Source organism: Stegostoma tigrinum, chromosome 2, assembly GCF_030684315.1.
Source record: "Stegostoma tigrinum isolate sSteTig4 chromosome 2, sSteTig4.hap1, whole genome shotgun sequence".
Classification (NCBI taxonomy): Eukaryota; Metazoa; Chordata; class Chondrichthyes; order Orectolobiformes; family Stegostomatidae; genus Stegostoma; species Stegostoma tigrinum.
In genome coordinates, this window is record NC_081355.1 from 46,146,212 (window position 1) to 46,171,828 (window position 25,617).

At 44.1% G+C, this 25,617-nt stretch overlaps 1 protein-coding gene across 2 annotated transcripts in view; it reads left to right on the forward strand.

Annotated features, from left to right (window-relative positions):
- LOC125460559 (progressive ankylosis protein homolog B-like) overlaps positions 1 to 25,617 on the forward strand; it is a 124,500-nt gene that overhangs the window by 32,838 nt on the left and 66,045 nt on the right. For both annotated transcript variants that reach the window (XM_048548151.2, XM_048548142.2), the window contains exons 4-6: positions 4,008 to 4,091; positions 10,290 to 10,460; positions 25,139 to 25,273. In XM_048548151.2, coding sequence (XP_048404108.1) covers positions 4,008 to 4,091; positions 10,290 to 10,460; positions 25,139 to 25,273 — 390 coding nt within the window. The remainder of the gene's footprint in view (positions 1 to 4,007; positions 4,092 to 10,289; positions 10,461 to 25,138; positions 25,274 to 25,617) is intronic.

The following is a 25,617-nucleotide window of genomic DNA, read 5'->3' on the forward strand; positions in this document are numbered from 1 at the left end:
GTATTAATTGTGGCATACTTCTGGGACCTGTCATCTGTTTGCAATTGCAGATAGGTGTGGCTCATGCCCAGCTCCATAGGATCATATATCGTAGAATCTCTATTGTGTGGAAACAGGCCCTTTTGGCCCAACAAGGCCACACCGTCTCTTGGAGCATCCCACCCAGACCATTCCCCTATAACCCATCTAACCTACACCTTCCTGAACACTATAGGCAATTTAGCATAGCCAGTCCACCTAGCCTGCACATCTTTGAACTGTGGGAGGAAACCGGAGTGCCTGGAGGAAACCCACACTGACCCAAGGAGAATGTGCAAGCTCCTCACAGACAGTTGCCCAAGGTTGGAATTGAATCCAGATCCTGTGAGGCAGCAGTGCTAACCACTGAGTCACCATCCAGTCTCGCAGGACAGCAGCCCCTCCTCCCGTCAATTTTGCGTACATGTCCTGTTATGTGAGAGATTGTATTTTTATCCAGCTGCAAGAAGCAGTTTACCATTTGCTTAAAATCCCCACAAAGATGACCCAAACTGTCAGGCTTTACAGTTGGGTACAACGGGTGCTCTGTTTATATTCTCAGCCTGGCTGACGTGTTGTGCAAGTTTAAGGGTTGGTGTCCAGACCAAATCTAGTTAAAGACAGATTCCACAACCGCTGATACAGCTGCGCTGGTGTTAACCTCTATGAGAACCAGATGACCAATTCACCAAACATTAATTTTAATTGGTTCTGACTTGGATGTTGCTAAGCAATTTAATTGTTCCACCCGAAACATAGGCAGGCTTTCCAGGGTTTGTACTTTCTGTATACTGGCCTACAAGTTCTCTTACTCAGTTCATTCCTTGTAGAACTATTTTGTTGTCTTAAGTTCACAAACCGGTAGCAACTACAATGCCTTGCTGGTTCAGATCCTAAAGAACAGTTTAGCCATTTGACAGAGGCTCAGCTTTGTTATGGGGTTTTGCTGTGGACTTGCCTAGGATCCTTCTGCTCAGGTTCTGCCCTGGGAGAGGCTCTGCAATTGCCTACACTCAAGTGGTGTTCCCTAAGCTTGTTTGGACAGGTGAAGGTTTCACTGGCATTGGGATGCCCTGTTGTTCCCATGCTCCAGTTGCCACACTTTCTATTGAGAAAGCCAGTTGTAGTGCCTTTTTGAAGTCCAGTGTGCTTCAGCTAGTAGGTGCTTTTGTACTATTATGTCACTAATCCTATATACCAAATTGTCTCTCGGCATCTCATTCAAGGTTAACCTAAAAACACATCCCTCTGTCAGTTGTCTTAACCTTGTCCGAAATCCTGATACAGCTTCACCTGGTTCTCGATCAGCTGAACAACGTGGATATTATCTCAAAATAGGTGATTCAGGGTTGTAATATTTCTTACCAATGCTGTCAACTCTTGGAAGGTTTTGGTGTTTGGTGCCTCTGGGAAAGTTAAACCCTAATAATTGAAAATGCTGTGGATTTGCAAGCAGTCAGAAGGATTAGTCATTGCTTTTCATCTGTCCCAATGTCATTTGTCTGGGAAAAAAGTAATGCATTCTTTCCACATACTGGGCCCACTCTTCAATGGCACTTTAGAACAAGTCAAGCTTCCGAAATAAAGGCATTATGCCAGAAATGCTTACCTCATCTCAAACATGACTATTACAAGTGAATGTTCTTCAGCCACATGCTATTTTCACTCATTGCCACTGAAATAGCACCAAGGAGGCTGGTATCCCATCATCAAGTCACTCTTCATTGACATGTGCACAGACTGAATCCCCTCATTATTGATCCTTTGACTAATATGTCCCATCCCAGGCAACACAGTGGATCTCCTCTACACCTCACCCAGGATATTTTTGTGAAGAAAACAATCAGAATTAATGTTTTGGTTCTGGTGACCCTTCCTCGGAGCTCACCAGACTTGAAACGTTAACTCTGATTTTCTTTTCCCTGACAGATGGTGCCAGACCTGCTGAGCAAGTTCTGTTTTTGAGCCTGATTTACAACATCTGCAGTTCTTTTGGTTTTTACAGAGTATTTTTGTGACTGGAAACCTGTGTCAGGTTTACCAAGGATTCCGTGCTGGGTCCCTTGCCGTTTTGTAGTGTATGTTAAGGTTCTAGCCACAAATACATGCGATTTAGTCAGTAAATTGGCAGATGACATGACATGTGAATCTCTGCTAACTAATTCTTCTGATTAGATGCTGTCATATGTAATATAAAAGAGCAAAATGCCTTCTCTTCTGCACACACAACTTCCCAACTCCACTGAAAGCACATGGCACAAAATGGAAAAAAAGATTATGTTGCTCCACTCCAATAAAACTTCAGTCTCTGTTTGCTGCTTAGGATATTCCCTGATCCCATGTGGAAAATGCAAGTCACTCAACCTCACCTATTTATTCACGCCTGCATATATTTCTGTGATATAAATGCTACAAACTTGATTCAGTGCTCTTCATTTATACTGCAGTCTTCCTCAGTTGTACTAAAATACATTTCCGAGACAAGAGCATGACTGGGCATACTTGTCCAGAGATGGACAGAATGCATTGTACCCTATAAGTTCCAGAACACTCGGAGCACAGGTGCAAGGGAATACACCTGGGGAAATTACTAGACCTACTTAAGCATCATTGAGAATGCCCTGGGGGGAAAAACATTAGTGATTTTCAAAAGGATTTTTCTTGAAACTTGAAATGACTGCTGTATTTTAACAGTACAATGACAAATTGGGCTTACATGACAACCGTAAGAAGTTATTATCTCATTATGACCACTCATTAGAATGTGTGTACAATTATTACAGAGACATCATTTTACTATAACTTCAATGAATTAAATCTAAAAAATGAACAGTTCTGTGTTGGAGCTGTGGAATTATTTACAAAGCAAGCGGCAAAAGATTCCCATTGATTGGAAATACATATTGCAAATGCAAGTAAAACCTTCATGCAGACATGGGAAGGTGCTATATTCTGTTTTGTGTTCAGGCACATCTAAATCTGCACTTATCAGAGTGACTCACATGAAAGCATGTGAAGAAATTTTGTATAACTTTGAATTTTTGCTTGTACTGACAGGTTCAGGATTTGAGAGATTCTTACATTGTGTTTATGATCAATGGGCTTGAACATTACAGAATACAATTTTCATACAAACCTTATGCGGTTTCAGAAAGACAATGATTTCATTGATTATACTGAGACTCAGGAGTTTGTTTAACAGAATTTAAGTAACACTTTTTTACAGGATTGAGCAGGATAAGATCTGATTAACTTTGTTTATTTTTCTGTTTTCCTTGAGCTTTCTTTCCCTACCATTCTGTAGAGTGATTTTTTTTTGCATGTTTGCCAGGATTGCACCTGCCCTCTTCTAATATGTTGGTGTTGAATGTGAGATGTGTGACAAGAGAGTCAATGCTGTTCTCGCCTGCATTCACTTGCCAAACTGAACAATTAGAAAGATACAGAAACTCATTCAACTCCATTTTCCTATTCCTGGAGTTTCAAGTATAGTGCAGTCTGTTCTGCAGTGTCTGCCAAACAGGGGAGGGAAAATTAGGGAGAGTTCTTGGTTATAAATAGTCCTTGATTAGATTGGTTAGGTGTATCTATTTGACAGGCGCAGATGTGATGTGCCACAGGGCGGTTTACTGTGCTGAAGATCCTTATGATTGTATGATGTTTACTGGCAACTGGCTACATTGACAATGGATTCAGAACTGTTTCTCAATTTGAGGGTGGTGAATGAGAAACAGGAAAATACACAAGAAAATGTTTTTTTTTCTCTCACCATAAAGCCATAAAATGAAAAAGAAGAGTTTTAATGACTTTTGCACTGGACCAAACCATTTTGCATAAATGGATACATTGGCATCGATGGGAATTGGTTCTGCTCTGGTTTGAATGTATAACCTATTTGCATGTACAACAATTGGAAGCTCATTTTGTGTTACTGATCTTCAGTAGAAATGTGACCTGAATTGAATTTTATTTAATACTCCTTTTTTTAGGCATGGACCCATGCTGGCATTCTGCTGAAACATAAATACAGTTTATTGGTGGGCTGTGCCTCAGTTTCAGATGTCATTGCTCAGGTAAGAGGCCAATGATTTGTGCCGTCAAAAACTTGGGGAGAGTAGAATGGGGAAGCGTAAAGATTTTAAAGCTCATGATCTGCATCTAAACAATTCGGTAGAATGTTCTATATTTTGCATTCTTTCCTTGATTTCCTTCATAATTAATTGAGAAATGTGCATTAGAGGTTGGTGGGAGAAAATAAAATAATTCATAAAGATTTAAATTGTGCTTTGCTGGACAGCTATCTTAACATAGATTAATTATAAATTGTGATTGAAATACATATTCAGTGTAAGTCCGTGATCCATGCTGAATTCTACATGTGGTACTTTTGTACTCCGGAAACAAGGTACAGTCAGTTCGTACACCTTATCCCGGACCTAATTAATAGGAGCATAGAGTAAAAGAGCAAGGAGGTTATGGTGAACAAGAGATAATGGGAACTGCAGATGCTGGAGAAGGGTCTAGGCCCGAAATGTCAGCTTTTGTGCTCCTGAGATGCTGCTGGGCCTGCTGTGTTCATCCAGCCTCACATTTTATTATGGTGAACAAGACACTTGTTAGACCTCAGCAGAAGCATTGTGTATAATTCTAGGTTCCATACAATAAGGATGTGAGTGTATTTGGGAGAGGGTAGTTTGAAGAGGTTGAGACTGCCTCCTCAGAGTGAAGAAGCCTAAGGAGAGATCTAATGGAAGTTTTCAAAATCATTAGAGGACCAGATAGGATAACTAAGGAAAACATGTTCTAACTTGTCAAATGGTCAAGAGTGAGAGTGTGCAAAGATGTGATTTGTAAATGTAACAAATGTGCTGTGAGACAAAACTTACTCACACAATGAGTGATTCAGGTCTGGAAATCCAGTGCCGGGAAGTTTGATGAATGGAATCCCTACAGTGTGGAAATGGGCCCTTTGGCCCAACAAGTCCACGCCGACCCTCCGAGCATCCCACCCTGACCCATCCCCCTATAACCCACCTAATCTAAATATCCCTGAACACTACGGGCAATTTAGCATGGCCAGTCCACTTAACCTGCACTTTGGACTGTGGGAGGAAACTGGTGCACCCAGAGAAAACCCACGCAGACATGGGGAGAACGTGCAAACTCCACACAGACAGTCACCTGAGGGTGGAATCGAACCTGGGTCCCTGGCGCTCTGAGGCAGCAGTACTAACCACTGAGCCACCGTACCGGAGAGAGAATCCATTGAGGTATTCAATAGAGCATTATAGATCTCTATTTGAATGAAAGCAATGTGTAAGGGTGTGGAGAAAAGGCAGGAGAATGGCAATAGCTTGTCAGAGATAGTAAGAACTGCTGATGCTGGAGTCTGAGATAATGGGGTATGGAGCTGGATGAACACAGCAGGCCAGGCAGCATCAGAGCAGCAGGAAAGCTGCCATTTCGGGTCTGGACCCTTCACCTGGAATGTCAGCTTTCCTGCACCTCTGATGCTGCCGGGTCTGCAGCATTATGTTGTATTGCTTGTTGGACAACCAGTGCAGATGTAAGGACAAAGAACATTACAGCACAGGAACAGGCCCTTTGGCCCTCCAAGCCTGCACCAACATGCTGCCCATCACAACTAAAATCCCCTACCATTCTGGAGAACACATCCCTCTATTCCCATCCTATTCGTTGTCAAGACGCCTTTTAAAAGTCACTATAGTATCTGCTTCTACTACCTCCCCTGGCAGTGAGTTCTAGCCACCCACCTCCCTCTGTGTTTTAAAAAAAAATGTCTTGTACATCACCTTTAAAACCTTGCTCCTCACATGTTGAGCTTATGCTCCCTGGTAACGGACTCTTCCTCCCTGGGGAAAAAGCTTCTGACTGTCCACTCTGTCCATGCGCTTTGTAATCTTTGTAGGGCTCTATCAGGTCACCACTGATCCTCTGTCGTTCCAGTGAGAACAACCCAAGTTTATTCAATCTCTCCACATAGTTAATGCTACTACCAGGCAGCATCCTGTACCCTCTCCAAAGCCACCACATCCTTCTGATAGTGTGGCTACCAGAATTGAACACAATATTCCAAATGTGGACTAACTAAGGTTCAATAAAGCTACAACATTACCTGCCAGTTTTTAAAATCAGTGCCCTGGCCGATTGAAGGTAAGCATGCCGTATACTTTGCTGACTACCCTCCCCACCTGCATTGCCATTTTCAGTGACCTGTGTACCTGTATACCCAGGTCCCTCTGCCCATAAGTACTCTCAAGGGTTATGCCATTTAGTATATATTTTCCATCTGGTTTAGAACTTGCAAAATGCAATACCTTAACACGTCCTCTCTCCCCAAGTCACCAACTGATCTATATCCTACTGTACCCTTTGACAGTCCTCATCGCTATTCATAATTCCACCAGCTTTTGTGTCATCGACAAACTTACCAGTCAAACCAGTTACATTTTCCTCAAATCATTTATATACGTATTACAAATTGTAAAGGTCCCAATATTGATCTCTGAGAAATGCCACTAGTCATAGCCCTTCATTCAGAAATGTACCCTTCCACTGCTACCTTCTGTCTTCTATGGCCAAGCCAATTTTTTTTATCCATCTTGCAAGCTCACCTCTGACCGCATGCGACTTTACCTTCTGTATCAGCCTGTCCTGTCAAAGGTCTTACTGAAGTCCATGTAGACAACATCTACCACCCTACCTTCATCGATCATCTTCATCACTTCATCAAAAAACTCAACCAAGTTAGTGAGACATGACTTCCTCTTCACAAAATCATATTGCCACTTGCTAATACGCCCACTTATTTCCAAGTGGGAGTAAATCCTGTCTGGAAGAATCCTCTCCGATAATTTCCCTATCACTGACATAAGGCTCACTGATCTGTAAGTAGATGGATTATCCATGCAACCCTTATTAAGCAAAGAAACAACATTGGCTATTCTCCAGTCCTTTGGGATCTCCCCTGTAGCCAGTGACAATACAAAGATTTCTCTCAAAGTCCCAGCAATTTCCTCCCATGCCTATCTCAGTTTCTGGGGTATATCCCATCAGGCCTTGGGGACTTAATGTTTTTCAAGACCTCCAGTACCACCTCCCGTTTGATCTCAACAGGACCCAATCTATCTGCACACCTTTCCCCAGACTCCTCACCCACCAAGTCCTTCTGTATGGTGAATACTGACGCAAAGCACAGATTTAATACCTCCTCCATTTCCCCTGGCTCCACACACACATTCCTTTCCCTGTCCCTGAGTGGGCCAACCCTCTCTCTGGCTACCCAAATGCTCCTTATGTATGAAAAGCCTTGGGGATTTTCCTTCATCCTGTTGGCCAATGACTTTTCATGACCCCTTTTAGCTCTTCTGACTCCTTGCTGAAGTTTCTTTCTACTTTCCTTGTATTCCACCCTTGCTTTGTGTGTGGCCACCCTCCTAGCCTTGATAAATGCTTCCTTTTTCTTTTTGACTAGGCTCATAATATCTCTCATTATCCAAGGTTCCCTCAACTTGCCGTGCTTATGCTTCATCCTTACAGGAATGTGCTGGTTCTGAGTTCCCAGCAACCTACACTTGAAAGCCTCCCACATACTATTTATGACTATTTGGAAAAGCATAGCGTGATTAAAGGGAGTCAGCATGGGTTTGTGAGGGGCAGGTCATGCCTTACAAATCTTATTGAGTTCTTTGAGGAAGTCACGAGACAGGTTGACGAGGGTCGAGCAGTAGATGTGGTGTACATGGACTTCAGCAAGGCATTTGATAAGGTTCCCCATGGCAGGCTCATTCATAAAGTCAGGAGGTATGGGATACAGGGTGATTTGGCTGTCTGGATTCAGAATTGGTTGGCTGACAGGAGGCAGAGAGTGGTTATAGATGGTAAGTATTCTGCCTGGAGGTCAGTGCTGAGTGGTGTCCCGCAGGGCTCTGTTCTTGGGCCTTTGCTCTTTGTACTTTTTATAAATGACTTGGATGAGGAGGTTGAGGGGTGGGTTAGTATGTTTGCTGATGACACAAAGGTTGGAGGTGCCGTTGATAGTATCGAGGACTATTGCAGGCTTCAGCGAGACATTGACAGAATGCAGAGCTGGGCTGAGTCATGGCATATGGAGTTCAACCTGGATAAATGCGAAGTGATGCATTTTGGAAAGTCGAACTTAAATGCTGAATATAGGATTAAATGCAAGATTCTCGACAGTGTGGAGGAACAGCAGGATCTGGGTGTTCAAGTACATTGCTCCCTGAAAGTTGCCACCCAGGTTGTTAAGAAAGCATATGGTGTTTTGGCTTTCATTAACAGGGGGATCGAGCTTAAGAGCCGCGAGGTTATGCTGCAGCTCTACAAAACCCTGGTGAGACCACATTTGGAATATTGTGTCCAGTTCTGGTCGCCCTATTATAGGAAAGATGTGGAGGCTTTGGAGAGGGTGCAAAGGAGGTTTACCAGGATGATGCCTGGACTGGAGGGCTTGTCTTATGAGGAGAGGTTGACTTTTCTCTCTGGAGAGAAGGAGGAAGAGAGGTGTACAAGGTAATGAGAGGCATGGATAGAGTCGATAGCCAGAGACTTTTCCCCAAGGCAGGATTGACTGCCACGAGGGGTCATAGTTTTAAGGTGTTAGGAGGAAGGTATAGGGGAGATGTCAGAGGGAGGTTCTTCACCCAGAGAGTTGTGAGCGCATGGAATAGTTTACCAGTGGTAGTCGTGTAAGTGGAGTCATTAGTGACATTTAAGCGACTGCTGGACATACACATGGACAGCAGTGAATTGAGGGGAATGTAGGTTAGGTTGTTTTATTTTTGGATTAGGATTATTCCACGGCACAACATCATGGGCCGAAGGGCCTGTACTGTGCTGTACTTTTCTACTTTCTATGTTCTATACTAGAGGTTGATTTGCCCTCAAACATCTGCCTCCAATCTATATTCTTCAGTTCCTGCCTATCATGGTCAGTTTGAGATTCTGTGAAACATGCCAAAAAGCATGTAGTTATTGGATATAAACAACAGATTTTTGTTGTTTGGGTATGTTTTTAAGGATATCTGCAGCAATTCATGGAATAATGCGGTAAATGCTGTATGATAGCACAGTTATGGTCAAAGTTCAAAACTTGCATTGCCAAGCAAACACTGGATATAAAGTTTGGCTCTTTCTTGAGGTCTGAATTGAATGTTTTAAAATTTCTGACTAAGAGACATTTATACAGAATGATGTACAAATAACATACCTGAAAGATTGTAATTTTGAGATGGTATAAAATTATGTCTGAAGGTAAGAGACCAATTTCACGGATTCTTGAACCATTCTTTCGCTCTTAAGAAGTGATCATAAGTGGTGAGAGCTTTCATTCCTCTAATAAAAATGTGAAGTAGCAGGAATTTGAGACATTTCTACTAATGTGGATGAAGGTCAATTTGATTCTTCATTCCAGAATATCTACCTTAACATCATCTTATTACAACATCTCTTTCTTGTGATCCTCAACAATTATTCCCAATTGCTGGGTTGAGCCATTGGTAATTTTCTTCAGAACAATGTAATTTCTGAATTCTGTCATAAACTTACACTTACTGAGCTTCTACCTTCTTATCCAGCTGACTTAAATATAAATATTGTTACAAGTTGATTTTTGCTGATTACCTTCTACGCACTTCTGAAAAATCTATAACACTTCTTGTGAGTATTCACTTCTTATTATATGTCCTTTATTGCTCACCCTTCTAACATTGTGAATCATACTTATAATTGTCCTCTACATTGCCTAACAGTCATAGAACAGAGCTGTGCATCACTCTGCTTCTTTCCACTTCATTACACAGAGAAAGGGGGGATAAAATGAAGATGGTTTAAAGCAGAAAATCTCAAGAGGATGAAAGGAGATAGCAAGGTGGAAGCTGACCTGTGTTGTGCCCAATGTGCAAATCCATGTGGTGAAAATGGAAATTCATTTGACTTCCTCAGTAACTGTCAATAATACTGTCTTCTCAAGTTGCCCTCTTGCCATTATCATAGTGATCATATTGACAACTCGTATTTATATAGCACTACCAATGTAAAACGTGCCAAGGTATTTATGTAGAATGTAGTCTGTTTATGGAATATAGTTCACTTCACAAAATCAGTATTACAAGAGGTTGGTGGTCAAATGATTTTTTGCTTTATTGTGTTTATTAACATGTACTTCACATTCATTTAACTATTTGCAAGTCAGAAGCTGGTGTTTAGCTTAATCTTTACTTTCTTTCCAGATTGTATTTGTATCCATTTTGCTGCACAGTCATCTAGAATGCACAGAGCCGCTCCTGATTCCAATTCTGGCCTTGTATATGGGAGTGGCCATCCGCTTTACCATGGTGGGGCTTGGATATTATAAAAATGTGCATGACATCATTCCTGAGAGAAGTGGACCTGAAATGGGGGTAAATATCAAGTTCACTTAATTAATGACAGGAAAAGATTTTAAATAGTGTAATGCTGGTAATAGACGGAATATTTAAGGGAATGTATGTAGAAAGTAATAAAATGATCTTCCATATCAGCATGAAAACTTTGGACAGAACGCCCTAAGTCTGCATTACAGACACAACTGAAATGTGCAATGTTTTAATAAATCTGATGTTTCAGGATTGTAGTTATGTTGTGGTTTGTGGTATAGTTTCAATTTTGCTTCGAGCAGCTGTGCAGCATCTCTGGTCTTAGGCTCGTATCAATCTATATCTGACTGCTTTGGAATTTATATAAGCACAGCTTAGAATGATGCATATCCTGTCACGGTGCCAAACCTTCAAACATAATCTGCCCTAAATGCTGAAGTTTGAAGTTAACAATTGCCATCATTATGAGACACTCACAGCTGTATAGCATAGAAACATGACTTTTGGTCCAACTCGTCTGTGCCAACCAGATATCTTAAATTAATCTAGTCCCATTTGCCACCATTTGGCGCATATCCCTCTAAACCCTTCCCATTGAGATACCCATCAAGATGCCTTTTAAACGTTATATTTGTACCAGCCTCTACTACTTCGTCTGGCAGCTCATTCCATACATGAAACGCCCTCTGCCTGAAAAGTTGCCCTTCAGTTCCCTTTTAAGTCTTCCCCCTCTCACCTTAAACCTATGCCGTCTAGTTTTGGACTAGAGAAAAGACCTTGGCTATTCATCCTATCTATGTCCATTATGATTTTATTCACCTGCTGTGCCTTCTTTCCCAAGAATAGGTCAGGATTTGCTCCTTCTCTAATAGTTACATCCATATATTGAATCAGTAAATTTTCTTGTATGCACTTAACAAATTCCTTTCCATTCAAGCCCTTAACACAATGGCAGTCCCAGTCTATGTTTGGAAAGTTCAAATCCCCTACCACTGCCTCCTTATTATTCTTGCCCATAACTGAGGCCTCCTTACAGATTTGCTTCTCAATTTCCTTTTGACTATTGGTTGGGTTGAGGTGGGGGGGGGGGGGGGGGTCTATAATACAATCCGAGCAAGGTGATCGTACTTTTCTTCTTCCTCAGTTCTACCCAAATAACTTCCCTGGACATGCTCCCAGGACTGTCCTCCCCAAGTACAGCTGTAATGTTACCCCTAAACAAAAATGCCATTCCCGCTCCTGTTTTGCACCCCCTTTCTAACCTTCCTAGAGAATCTATAGCCTAGAACAGCCCTGCCCATCCTTGAGCTATGTTTCTGTAATCACCATGATATCCAATCCTATGTTCCCAACAATGCCCTCAGTTCAATTACCTTCCCGGTCAGGCCTCTTGCATTGAAATAAGTTTATTTTAATTTATCAGTTCTACCTCATTCTCTGCTTTGTTCCTGCCTGCCCTGACGGTTTGACTCTTTCCTTTGCCTAACTACACCACTCTCAGACTTGGCCAATTCTGTTTTGAATTTGCCACTTGGAGATAGCAAGAACTGCAGATGCTGGAGTCAGAATGAACGTAGTGTGGAACTGGAGGAACACAGCAGGCCAGACAGCATCAAAGGAATAGGAAATTCGACATTTCAGGTTGGGACCCTTCTTCAGAGCTGTGAAATAAATAGAGGGAGGAGGGGTGGGGCTGGGGGTAGTTGGTATGATGGTGATAGGTGGATGCAGGTGAGGTGTGGTGGGGATTGGTCAGTGGGAAGGGTGGGGTAGATAGGTAGGAGAGGAGGTGGACAGGTTGTGTCCGGTCAAGGAGGTGGCAGGTGGGATGGCTGAGGCTGGGGAAAGGTGAGTGGGATGATCATAGATGGATGCAGGTAAGAGTAGTGGGGATTGTTTCAGTGGAAAGGGTGGGGCACATAGGTGGGGAAGAAGATGGACAGGTTGTGTCAGGTCAACTAGGCGGGGAGGAAAGGGAGGTTTGGACATGGAATGAGGTCGGGGGTGGGGACAATTTAAATCTGGTGAAAAGTGTGTTCAGGCCATCGTGCTGTAGGCTCCCAGGCTGAATATGGGGTGTTGCTCCTCCAGTCAATGTGCAGCATCATTTGTGTCACTGGAGGAGGCCCAGGATGGACATGCCATCAAGGGAATGGGAGGGGGAGTTAAAATGGTTAGCAACTTGAAGGTGGTGTTGATTATCACGTACAGAGCACAGATGCTCCACGAAATGGTCCCCGAGTCTGCGCTTGATCTCTCTGATGTAGAGGAGGCCACATTGGGAGCAATGGATACAGTTAGTTTACTGTTTTGAATGCTAATTGGATGATGTAATCAAAATGTTTAGGGGATGAGTCTGTTGTTTTGTTTGCTTGTTAAAAACATTAACATATCAATTCACATGAGATTATCCAACTTGGCTGCCAGTTAAATCTCTCAGAGATAATGGGAACTGCAGATGCTGGAGATTCCAAGATAATAAAATGTGAGGCTGGATGAACACAGCAGGCCAAGCAGCATCTCAGGAGCACAAAAGCTGACGTTTCGGGCCTAGACCCTTCATCAGAGAGGGGGATGGGGGGAGGGAACTGGAATAAATAGGGAGAGAGGGGGAGGCGGACTGAAGATGGAGAGTAAAGAAGATAGGTGGAGAGAGTGTAGGTGGGGAGGTAGGGAGGGGTTAGGTCAGTCCAGGGAAGACGGACAGGTCAAGGAGGTGGGATGAGGTTAGTAGGTAGCGGGGGGTGCGGCTTGGGGTGGGAGGAAGGGATGGGTGAGAGGAAGAACCGGTTAGGGAGGCAGAGACAGGTTGGACTGGTTTTGGGATGCAGTGGGTGGGGGGGAAGAGCTGGGCTGGTTGTGTGGTGCAGTGGGGGGAGGGGATGAACTGGGCTGGTTTAGGGATGCAGTAGGGGAAGGGGAGATTTTGAAACTGGTGAAGTCCACATTGATACCATATGGCTGCAGGGTTCCCAGGCGGAATATGAGTTGCTGTTCCTGCAACCTTCGGGTGGCATCATTGTGGCAGTGCAGGAGGCCCATGATGGACATGTTATCAAGAGAATGGGAGGGGGAGTGGAAGTGGTTTGCGACTGGGAGGTGCAGTTGTTTGTTGCGAACTGAGCGGAGGTGTTCTGCAAAGCGGTCCCCAAGCCTCCGCTTGGTTTCCCCAATGTAGAGGAAGCCGCACCGGGTACAGTGGATGCAGTATACCACATTGGCAGATGTGCAGGTGAACCTCTGCTTGATGTGGAATGTCATCTTGGGGCCTGGGATGGGGGTGAGGGAGGAGGTGTGGGGACAAGTGTAGCATTTCCTGCGGTTGCAGGGGAAGGTGCCAGGTGTGGTGGGGTTGGAGGGCAGTGTGGAGCGAACAAGGGAGTCACGGAGAGAGTGGTCTCTCCGGAAAGCAGACAGGGGACGGGATGGAAAAATGTCTTGGGTGGTGGGGTCGGATTGTAAATGGCGGAAGTGTCGGAGGATAATGCGTTGTATCCGGAGGTTGGTAGGGTGGTGTGTGAGAACGAGGGGGATCCTCTTTGGGCGGTTGTGGCGGGGGCGGGGTGTGAGGGATGTGTCGCGGGAAATGCGGGAGACGCGGTCAAGGGCGTTCTCGATCACCGTGGGGGGAAAGTTGCGGTCCTTAAAGAACTTGGACATCTGGGATGTGCGGGAGTGGAATGTCTTATCGTGGGAGCAGATGCGGCGGAGGCGGAGGAATTGGGAATAGGGGATGGAATTTTTGCAGGAGGGATCTCAGGCAACCAGCTTGTAACTGATGTCCATTTCAAGCCAGCACATCCCTCACCTTCCTGGACCTCTCAGTCTCCATCTCAGGCAACCAGCTTGTAACTGATGTCCATTTCAAGCCATCTCCAGCACATCCCTCACCTTCCTGGACCTCTCAGTCTCCATCTCAGGCAACCAGCTTGTAACTGATGTCCATTTCAAGCCCACCGACTCCCACAGCTACCTAGAATACACCTCCTCCCACCCACCCTCCTGCAAAAATTCCATCCCCTATTCCCAATTCCTCCGCCTCCGCCGCATCTGCTCCCACGATAAGACATTCCACTCCCGCACATCCCAGATGTCCAAGTTCTTTAAGGACCGCAACTTTCCCCCCACGGTGATCGAGAACGCCCTTGACCGCGTCTCCCGCATTTCCCGCGACACATCCCTCACACCCCGCCCCCGCCACAACCGCCCAAAGAGGATCCCCCTCGTTCTCACACACCGCCCTACCAACCTCCGGATACAACGCATTATCCTCCGACACTTCCGCCATTTACAATCCGACCCCACCACCCAAGACATTTTTCCATCCCCTCCCCTGTCTGCTTTCCGGAGAGACCACTCTCTCCGTGACTCCCTTGTTCGCTCCACACTGCCCTCCAACCCCACCACACCCGGCACCTTCCCCTGCAACCGCAGGAAATGCTACACTTGTCCCCACACCTCCTCCCTCACCCCCATCCCAGGCCCCAAGATGACATTCCACATCAAGCAGAGGTTCACCTGCACATCTGCCAATGTGGTATACTGCATCCACTGTACCCAGTGCGGCTACCTCTACATTGGGGAAACCAAGCGGAGGCTTGGGGACCGCTTTGCAGAACACCTCCGCTCAGTTCGCAACAAACAACTGCACCTCCCAGTCGCAAACCATTTCCACTCCCCCTCCCATTTTCTTGATAACATGTTCATCATGGGCCTCCTGCACTGCCACAATGATGCCACCCGAAGGTTGCAGGAACAGCAACTCATATTCCGCCTGGGAACCCTGCAGCCATATGGTATCAATGTGGACTTCACCAGTTTCAAAATCTCCCCTTCCCCTACTGCATCCCTAAACCAGCCCAGTTCATCCCCTCCCCCCACTGCACCACACAACCAGCCCAGCTCTTCCCCCCCACCCACTGCATCCCAAAACCAGTCCAACCTGTCTCTGCCTCCCTAACCGGTTCTTCCTCTCACCCATCCCTTCCTCCCACCCCAAGCCGCACCCCCCGCTACCTACTAACCTCATCCCACCTCCTTGACCTGTCCGTCTTCCCTGGACTGACCTATCCCCTCCCTACCTCCCCACCTACACTCTCTCCACCTATCTTCTTTACTCTCCATCTTCGGTCCGCCTCCCCCTCTCTCCCTATTTATTCCAGTTCCCTCCCCCCATCCCCCTCTCTGATGAAGGGTCTAGGCCCGAAACGTCAGCTTTTGTGCTCCTGAGATGCTGCTTGGCCTGCTGTGTTCATCCAGCCTCACATTTTATTATCTATAGTTAAATCTCTCAGCAGTTTTTAAAAATAAGGAACAAAGACTTGTCTGTCTATTAAAATTATTTGAATTTATAACAATGAACTTCATCCATCGACTTTCTTTAAAAATCATGTCAAGGCATTTTACAGAAGCATTCAGCTAAATATTTGACAGCAATCCAAAAGTGGTGGTGGAGATGGCCAAAATCTAAGTCAACAAGGTGGATTTATTAAGAGGTATCTTAAAGGAGATAGAGCTGGAGACTGGAAGAGATTAATGGCGAGAATTCTAGTACGAAAGGACTAAGTAACTGAAGGCATAGAGACCATTCGTTAATCAAAGGGAGGTGCAATTCTCAAAAAAGAGTCAAAGCTTATATAAAATCCAAAGTGGTCAATTATAGGCTGACATGAACCTAAAACTAGAGATGTTGCACAGTTATTCAAAGCAAAGATAGAAATATACCACAAACCATAAAATAATTACAATCCTGAAACATCAGAATTCAGGGATTGCGTTGTAGGACTAGAGGATGTTAGAGATAGAAAACATGAAGAAATTTAAATCTTAAAAGTTTTCTACTTGATGCCATGGAAGATTGGCTAGCAAAGTATATTGAAGCTTGAACTTGGAGGGGAGAAAGATATGGTATAGGGTTTAAGTGGTAAATGAGCTGCAATGATAGAAGAGGTGTGTGGAGGAATTGTTCATATTGTTATGAAAGTGGAAATAAGTTGTCTTTGCGATAGAAAAGATAGATAGGAAGAGAAATATATCAGAAATGAAGGTTGACATCAGAAAAAGTGCTAAAATTGTGAACTGTTGGATTTAAACTCAGATGATGTCTAAGGAATGGGATGGAATTTTTGTTTATAATACTGACTTTATGATGGGGGCAAAAGACAATGGCTTTAGTCAACCCAGTGATTAACTTGAAGGAAATTGCAGTTGAAATGAAAATGTCTAGCACAGATTCTGACAACAGAGGGATGAAAAAGAAGGTTTTCTAGGAGACAAAGGCATCAATGGTGGAGGTAAGAAACCAGCTCAATAAATGTATGGATTAAGAAGGTATATGGAAAAGAGAGAGTCAAGTATCTGTTAGTTAGGACTTTGGAATTGCAGTTAAAAACAGTTTGGGGATGAGTTATCATTCCAGGATTGGATACATAAACAATAATTACAGCACAGATGGAGGACATTCTGTTTGTTTCCCTCTCTCTAAGAGAACTTTAGGTATTCTTGCTCCCTCTGCTTGATTCCATTGCCATGTAATTTTATATCCTTTTCAAACGTTTGCCTTTTGAAAGCTGCGGTTTATCCTTCACTGTACTCTCAAGCAACACAGTCCAAACACTTAATATTTTTTCCCAGTCACTTAAACTGCTGTGTTCAGTTGTTGACTTTTCTGCCAAAGGGAAACAGCTTTCTGTGTACTCTAATAAAAACTAAAAGAACTGCAGATGCTTTAAGTCAGGAACAAAAACAAATTTGCTGAAAAAGCTCAGCAGGACTGGAGGCAAAATCGATGGATCTGCCTGCAAAGTTCATTGTTTCAGCCTGCTCCTAACCCTCAGAACACCTCTCTTCCAACTTTGACTCAGTCTTCTTTCCCCTGGTCCAATCTTTGCTCACATACGTCCATGATTCTTTTGACACCTTACACCGGTTTCAAAACTTTCAGTTTACAGGTTCCAGCAGCCTGCTCTTCACCATGGACATGTAATCCCTTTACATGTCCATTCCCCACCAGGAGGGTTGTAGAGCTGTCCACTTTGCTCTTCCTGGAGCAAAGCCCTGAACCATCCCTACCTCCCACCACCCTCCTCAGCTTGGCCGTACTCGTCTTCACCCTCAACAACTTCTCTTTTAACTCCTCTTGTTTTCTTCAGGTAAGAGGGGTGGCCGTGTGTCCCCGCATGGGCCCTCGTTATGCCTGTCTCTTCATGGGGTATGTGGAACATTCCTTGTTGCAGTCCTATTGTGGGCCCCCACCCACGACTCTTTCTCAGATACATTGATGATATCATCAGTGCTGCATCCCTCTCTTGTCCAGAATTGGAAAAGTTCATTGATTTGGCCTTCAAATTTCATCCTGCTCTACTTTCACCTGGTGTATCTCTGATACCTCCCTTCCCTTCCTCAACATTTCTGTTCCCATTTCTGGGGATAGATTGGCCACTAATATCCACTAAAATCCACCGACTCCCACAGCTATACCGTACATTCTGACTATACATTCTCACATCCTGCTTCCTGTGAAGACTCCATCCATTCTCTCTGTTCCTGTGTCTCCGTTGTATATTTTCAGATGAGGCCAACTTCAAGGGAGCCTTCGAAATGTCCACCTTCTCCCTCAACTGAAGATTCCCCACCTCTGTTGTCGACAAGGCCCTCAAGCAAGTCCAACCCATTTCCTACACTTGCGCCCTCACCCCTTCTCATCCCTCCCGCAATGGCAGTAGGGATCCCTTTGTCCTTACCTACTACCTACCAACATCCACATCCAGAAGATCAGCAGATGCCATTTCCACCACCTCAGGTGAGATGCCACCACCAGACACCTACTCCCCTCGCCTCCCTTGTCCACCTTCGGCAGGGACCGTTCCGTCCAGGATACCCTGACCCACACTTCCTTCAACTCCAACACCTCCCCACAGCTCTACAGCATCTTCTCCTGTAACCAGCAAAAGTGCAATACCTGCCCATTTACCTCCTCCCTCCCCGGTATCGAAGGGCCCAAACATACCTTCCATGTGAAGCAACACTTCACCTGCGCTTCCCAGAATCTAGCCTATTACATTCGCTGCCCACAATGTGGTCTTCTCTACATTGGGGAAATGAAAGGGTGAACACTTCACAGAACATCTACATTTTGCTCGCAAAAAGAACCCTGAACTACCTGTTGCCTGCCCTTTAACACACCACCCTGTTCTTTAGCCAACATCTGTGTCCCTGGCTTGCTGCAGTGTTCCACTGAAGCTCAACATTAGCTGGAAGAACAACACCTCATTTTCCGCTTGGGGACCCTACAACCCTCCAGACTCCATGCCGAGCTCAGAGATAATGGGAACTGCAGATGCTGGAGAATCCAAAATAACAAAGTGCGAAGCGAGATGAACACAGTAGGCTAGGCAGCATCTCAGGACCCGTCTCTAGGCCTGAAACGTCAGCTTTTGTGCTCCTGAGATGCTGCTTGGCCTACTGTGTTCATCCAGCTTCACACTTTGTTATCTTGGATTCTCCAGCATCTGCAGTTCCCATTATCTCTGAACTCGGCATGATGGGAACTGCAGATGCTGGAGAATCCAAGATAACAAAGTGTGAAGCTGGTAGAACACAGTAGGCCAAGCGGCATCTCAGGAGCACAAAAGCTGACGTTTCGGGCCTAGAGAAGGGTCCTGAGATGCTGCCAGGCCTGCTGTGTTCATCTAGCTTCGCACTTTGTTATCTTCAATACCGAGTTCAATAATTTTAAGGCCTAACCTCTCCCATATCCCAGCCCCCTACTCCATACACCAGGCCTTGTTATCACATAGTTTGCCGTTGCACACCACCTTGTTATTAGTCACTAACAGTCCCTGTTAATGATCAGGCTGCAAGGATGAATAGTTGTTATCAAGTCCTTTGTCTGTCCAACTGTTCTCCGGTTTCTTTAGGCTCAGTTCTATCGTTTACTCCCTATCCCACTCCCTCCCCCTATTTTCTGCATACAAACTGTTGTTTTTCCAGCCACCATCAGTTCTGAGGAAGAGTCACCGGACCCAAAACATTAACTCTGGATTTTTTTTCTTCAAGATGCTGCCAGGCCTACTGAGCTTTTCCAGCAACTTCGTTTTTGTTTCTGTCTACACTGTTTGGACCTTTCATGATTTTGAACATCTTTAAATTTCTTGTCAATACTCTCTCTCTTCTTTAAGGAGAACTGTCCCAATTGCTCCAATCCAACCATATAACTGAAGTCCCTCTCCTCGAAAACCATTCCACTAAGTTCTTTTTTTCTGTACCATCTCTAATGCATTAATTCTTCCTGAAGCAATGTGACCAAAATTGGATGCGGTGCTCCAGTTGAAAACAAGTCAGCATTATTTTTTAAAAACTGGACCAGAAACTACTGGAGAGACTCAGCTGGTCTGGAAGCATTTGTGGAGAGCAAGCAGAGTTAACATTTTTATTCTAGTGACCTTTAACTCGAAACATTAATTCGGCTTTTCCCCACAGTTGCTGCCAGACCTTTTGAGTTTCTTCAACAGTTCCTGTTTTTGTTTCAGATTTTCAGCGTCTGTAGTTCTTTGTTTTATTTCAGAATTTTAGGAAGTTTCATTATAATTTCTTTGGATTTGTTTTCAAATGCCTTTATTTGTGAAACCCAGAATCTTGTCAAAGCAAAATACTCAAGATGTTGGAAATCTGAAACAAATACAGAAAATACTGGAAAATCCCAGCAGGTTGGGCTGCAGCTATGGAGAGAAAAACAGTTCATTGTTTCAAGTCTGATGAGATTCTTCTACTGAAGTTCTTCTATTCTCGATGGGGTAGATGTGTGAGGATATTTCAACTCCTGGAGGATCCAAAAATGGCAAGCTGAATACAGTTTAAAATGAGGGTTCTCCCATTTAAGATTAAAATGACGAAGAATTGTTTATCTCATTGAGCTGTTATTTGTTGGAGCTTTCTGCCTCTGAGAGCAATGGAAACGGAGTAATTGAATATATTCACGGCTGAGTTTGACAGACTTTTGATCAACTGGTAATGGGGCCAGCTGGAATATGATGTTCACAAAAAAAGAATCAGCCTTGACTTATCAAATGGCAGAGCTGAGTAGGCTCAGCGAGCCAAATGGCTACGCTTGCTATTCTCCATTATGTCCTGATGTCTAGCTGCTACTGTACCCTTTTCAATATTGCGTCCCCTTGTTCTTCCTAACGGAATTAATTTGTTCTATGTGTTAAATTTCATATGCCATTTTTCTTCCCATTCAGTCAGCCTATGTCCACTTGAGGTTTGTCACTGTTATCCTAATGGTATACAATACTTCCAAGTTATCCCATGCAAATTTTGAAATTAATGTTTTACTTATAATATTTTGGATAATTAGTCTAGGGGCCATGGTGGTATGGTTGTTGTAAAATCAAACTAGTAATGCAGGAGACCAGGCTAATGGTTCAGGGACATGTGGTCAAATCCTACCATGACAATCAGTCGATCTGAAATAAAAATAAAGCTAATCCTTGCAGTGGTGACCTTGAAGTATTCATGAAGTGTTCATCAAATTGTTGTTTAAAAAAGAGCCTGTCTGCTTCATTCCTTGCTTGGCCTGCTTTCCTTGTAACTTCAGACTCACACCAGTGTGGCTGACACATGATTCTCCTCTTAAATGGCCCAGGAAGCCAGTTGGCTCAAGGGTAATTAGGGCTGGGCTAGTTTGACAGCAATGGCTAAATCCCATGAAAAAATAAATGTTTATCTAGAAAATCAATGATCCTATTATATATCATCCTCCTTTCCAAACAAAGTCTAATTACAATGCTGTGTTTTCTGTCACTTTGCTAAATTCATATTCATGCTGCCACTGCCATGTTAATCCATGTGCTTTGATTCATCTGGCAAGCATATTATATTGGATTTTGTTAGATTGCATAAGGCACCTGAACCACATTACCATCATGAACCCTGTATTATTTCATCAAAAACTCAATTGGTTAGTAAAACATCTTCAACAAATCCGTGCTGATTTGGCTAATTAATTTGCTTTTGTCCCAGACTATTGATTTCCACTACTGTGGTTAAACTGATTGACCTGTAATGCTAAATACACCTTTTATTGAAGAAGTTTGCAACATTTACAATTCCCCATCTTCTGGCATCATACCCAAGGAAGACTGGAATTTTATGGCTCAGCAATTTTCATCCTTACTTTCCTTAGCATTACATCCAGTTTTGATGACTTACCAATTTAATTACAATTAGTTCCACACATTAAGCTATCTTATAAGAGTCCATTGTGTTGGGTATATTAGCATACACTAATAGAAGACTGAGTTTTGGGATAAAGGGGCATTTTCAGGATGGCAATCTGTAACTCGTGGAATGTCACAGAGATCAGTGCTGGGGCCACAATTATTTACAACGTTTGTTAATAATTTGAATGATGTAAGTGAATATATTATTGCCAATTTTGCAAATGACCCAAAAATAAGTGGCAAGGCAAATGGTGAGAATGACATCGAGTCTGCAGAGGATAGGCAAGTGGGAAAAACTCAGCATATAGAATACAGGAAAATATGAGGTGGTGCACTTTATCAGGAAGAATAGAGGAGCTGAGTATTATTTAGGTGGAAAAAAATCCAGAAAGCTGCAGCATTAAAAAAAACTTGGGGGATCCTCATGCATATATCACAACAATTTAGCATTCGGGTTCAGTGGTTACAATGGAAGGCAAATGGAATGTTGGCCTTTCTTAAAAGGGAATGAAGTTTGTAAGCAGGAAATGTTTGCTAAAATTTACAAGACACGAGCTAGATAACATCTAGAATACTGTGAGAAATTTTCATCCTCTTCTATAAGGAAAGGTATGGTAGTGTTGGAAGCAGTTGAGAAGTTTAACTAGATTTATCTTGGGTAAGGTTTGACTTTCTTATAAGGAGAGGTTGAGTAGATTAGGCCTATACATGGAGTTTAGAAGAATGATTTTTTTGTTGGCTTATTTCGGTCAATTCGTGGGAGAGTCTAGGATCTATCTCGGAGTAAGGAGTTGCCTAGTTGGGACAAAGATGAGGAGAAATTTGTTCTACGAGCATAATCAATGGAATTCTTTACCACAGGAAGCTGCTGAGCCTGGGTTGTTAAGTATATTCAAGGTTGAGATAGACAGATTTTTAATTTGTGCGTGAAACATGCTTATGGGGGGAAAAGTGTGAAAATGGAATTGAAGGTTACAAGATCATCCATGATCTTGTTGATTGGCAAAATGGAATCGTTAAGCTGAATGGTCTGCTTCACTCCCATGTCTAACAATCTGAACTGCCTTTCCTGGGAACCTTGGTCACAGGATGCTAATACAGTAACTTAGTTAAAGAGAGTTAGCAAAGCCAAGTATTTGACAACTGAGTTCCTGCTGTTTTGAACAGGACTAAGATTTAGTGCTGTATGCACGAAGTGTGGAGCCCATGTCTTCATGTGCAACTGATTCCCCAACCGCATCAGTGAGAGAGCTCCCCACATCAATTTCCAATCTTAACCTCCAGTCTCAGTTTAAGAGCTGACAGGTGAATTTCTCACAGAATCACAGCCCTCAATATTCGTGTCCTGCCCCACCAGAAGTTGCAGGCCAATCGGGCTGGCAGTTTCTGGGTCAGAGAGATTGTCACTGGAGGCCCAAGTTTTTTTAGGCCATCAACCAGTGATAAGTTTAATTTCCCCCTTTTTGTTTAGTGGGTAATGTTGGGAATTTGGAGGAATTCCACCCATTCTTGCTCTTGATTGATCCCAGATTAGTGCAATTAGAGGCCCTACTTTCAACCCAACAAATAGGACAGCCTCTCACCTACCAGGAAGGCAGGTAATCAAGCTTGTAACCAGATGATGGCCTTGAGGTTGAACATTTTGAGCACCTTAATTGGCGATGAGTGATAAACGTCCACAAGGATTTTCCCAGTGCTTAATTTCATGAGTGCTGAGAAGCAGTGTGTATGTCTCCAACACTGTCTAGTCAAATTATTTGCCCTTCTTGCCATGTGATAATGGGAACTGCAGATGCTGGAGAATCCAAGATAATAAGTGTGGAGCTGGATGAACACAGCAGGCCAAGCAGCATCTCAGGAGCACATAAGCTGACATTTCGGGCCTAGACCCTTCATCAGAGAGGGAGATGGGGTGAGAGTTCTGGAATAAATAGGGAGAGAGGGGGAGGCGGACTGAAGATGGAGAGAAAAGAAGATAGGTGGAGAGGAGAGTATAGGTGGGGAGGTAGGGAGGGGATAGGTTAGTCCAGGGAAGATGGACAGGTCACGGAGGTGGGATGAGGTTAGTAGGTAGGAAATGGAGGTGTGGCTTGGGGTGGGAGGAAGGGATGGGTGAGAGGAAGGGATGGGTGAGAGGAAGAACAGGTTAGGGAGGCAGAGACAGGCTGGGCTGGTTTTGGGATGCAGTGGGGGGAGGGGAAGAGCTGGGCTGGTTTTGGGATGCGGTGGGGGGAGGGGAAGAGCTGGGCTGGTTTTGGGATGCGGTGGGGGAAGGGGAGATTTTGAAGCTGGTGAAGTCCACATTGATACCATTGGGCTGCAGGGTTCCCAAGCGGAATATGAGTTGCCTTCGGGTGGCATTATTGTGGCACTGCAGGAGGCCCATGCTGGACATTTCATCTAAAGAATGGGAGGGGGAGTTGAAATGGTTCGTGACTGGGAGGTGCAGTTGTTTATTGCGAACCGAGTGGAGGTGTTCTGCAAAGTGGTCCCCAAGCCTCTGCTTGGTTTCCCCAATGTAGAGGAAGCCACACCGGGTACAATGGATACAGTACACCACACTGGCAGATGTGCCGGTGAACCTCTGCTTAATATGGAAAGTCATCTTGGGGCCTGGGATAGCGGTGAGGGAGGAGGTGTGGGGGCAAGTGTAGCATTTCCTGTGGTTGCAGGGGAAGGTGCCGGGTGTGGTGGGGTTGGAGGGCACTGTGGAGCGAACAAGGGAGTCATGGAGAGAGTGGTCTCTCCGGAAAGCAGACAAGGGTGGGGATGGAAAAATGTCTTGGGTGGTGGGGTCGGATTGTAGATGGCGGAAGTGTCGGAGGATGATGCGTTGTATCCGGAGGTTGGTGGGGTGGTGTGTGAGAACAAGGGGGATCCTCTTTGGGCGGTTGTGGCGGGGGCGGGGTGTGAGGAATGTGTTGCGGGAGACGCGGTCAAGGGTGCAGAGGAGGTTCACCAGGATGTTGCCTGCTATGGAGGGTGCTAGCTATGAAGAGAGTTTGAGTAGATTAGGATTATTTTCATTAGAAAGACGGAGATTGAGGGGGGACTTGATGGAGGTCTACAAAATCATGAGGGGTATAGACAGGGTGGATAGCAAAAAGCTTTTTCGCAGAGTGGGGGACTCAATTACTAGGGGTGATGAGTTCAAAGTGAGAGGAGGAAAGTTTAAGGGAGGTATCCGTGGGAAGTTCTTTACACAGAGGGTGGTGGGTGCCTGGAACGCGTGCCAGAGGTGGTAGACGCAGACACGTTAGTGTCTTTTAAGATATATTTGGGCAGGTACATGGATGGGCAGGGAGCAAATGGACACAGACAGTTAGAAAATAGATGATGGGTTAGACAGATGATCTTGATCGGTGCAGGCTTGGAGGTCCGAAGGGCCTGTTCCTGTGCTGTAATTTTCTTTGTTCTTTGTTCTTCGTTCTTTTATACCCAAAGTATGTAATGTTTGACATTCATTATATTGCATTTAAACTCAAACTTTTCACATTGCAGGGCGAAGCCACTATAAAAAAGATGCTGGCCTTTTGGTGGCCTCTGGCTTTGATTCTAGCAACTCAGCGAATAAGCAGACCCATTGTCAACTTGTTTGTTTCTCGTGACCTGGGAGGTAGTCCAACAGCCACAGAGGTGAGTTTGCCCTAATTTACTAGAAATATTTTTACTTACTGCTGTAAAGTTATCACATTGTAAGTTTGTAGTTCAGAGTCCATGTAGAATCCTAATCCAGGCACTATTCCCAATTAGTGGTAACATAACATGTTGGCGTTTGCAAACAGTTTTTTCATCCACCTTGGCTTATTATAGTTATAAGGATTTTGTTGCCAATTATAGAGGATTGATAAAGTGTTTTAACAATTAAAATTTGGACTTTAAGAATGTTCTCTTGCATTGTTTAATAAAATAAGCACTACCTTCTTGGAAAAAAGAATAAAGCAAATATTTTGATCAGAGATAATGGGAACTGCAGATGC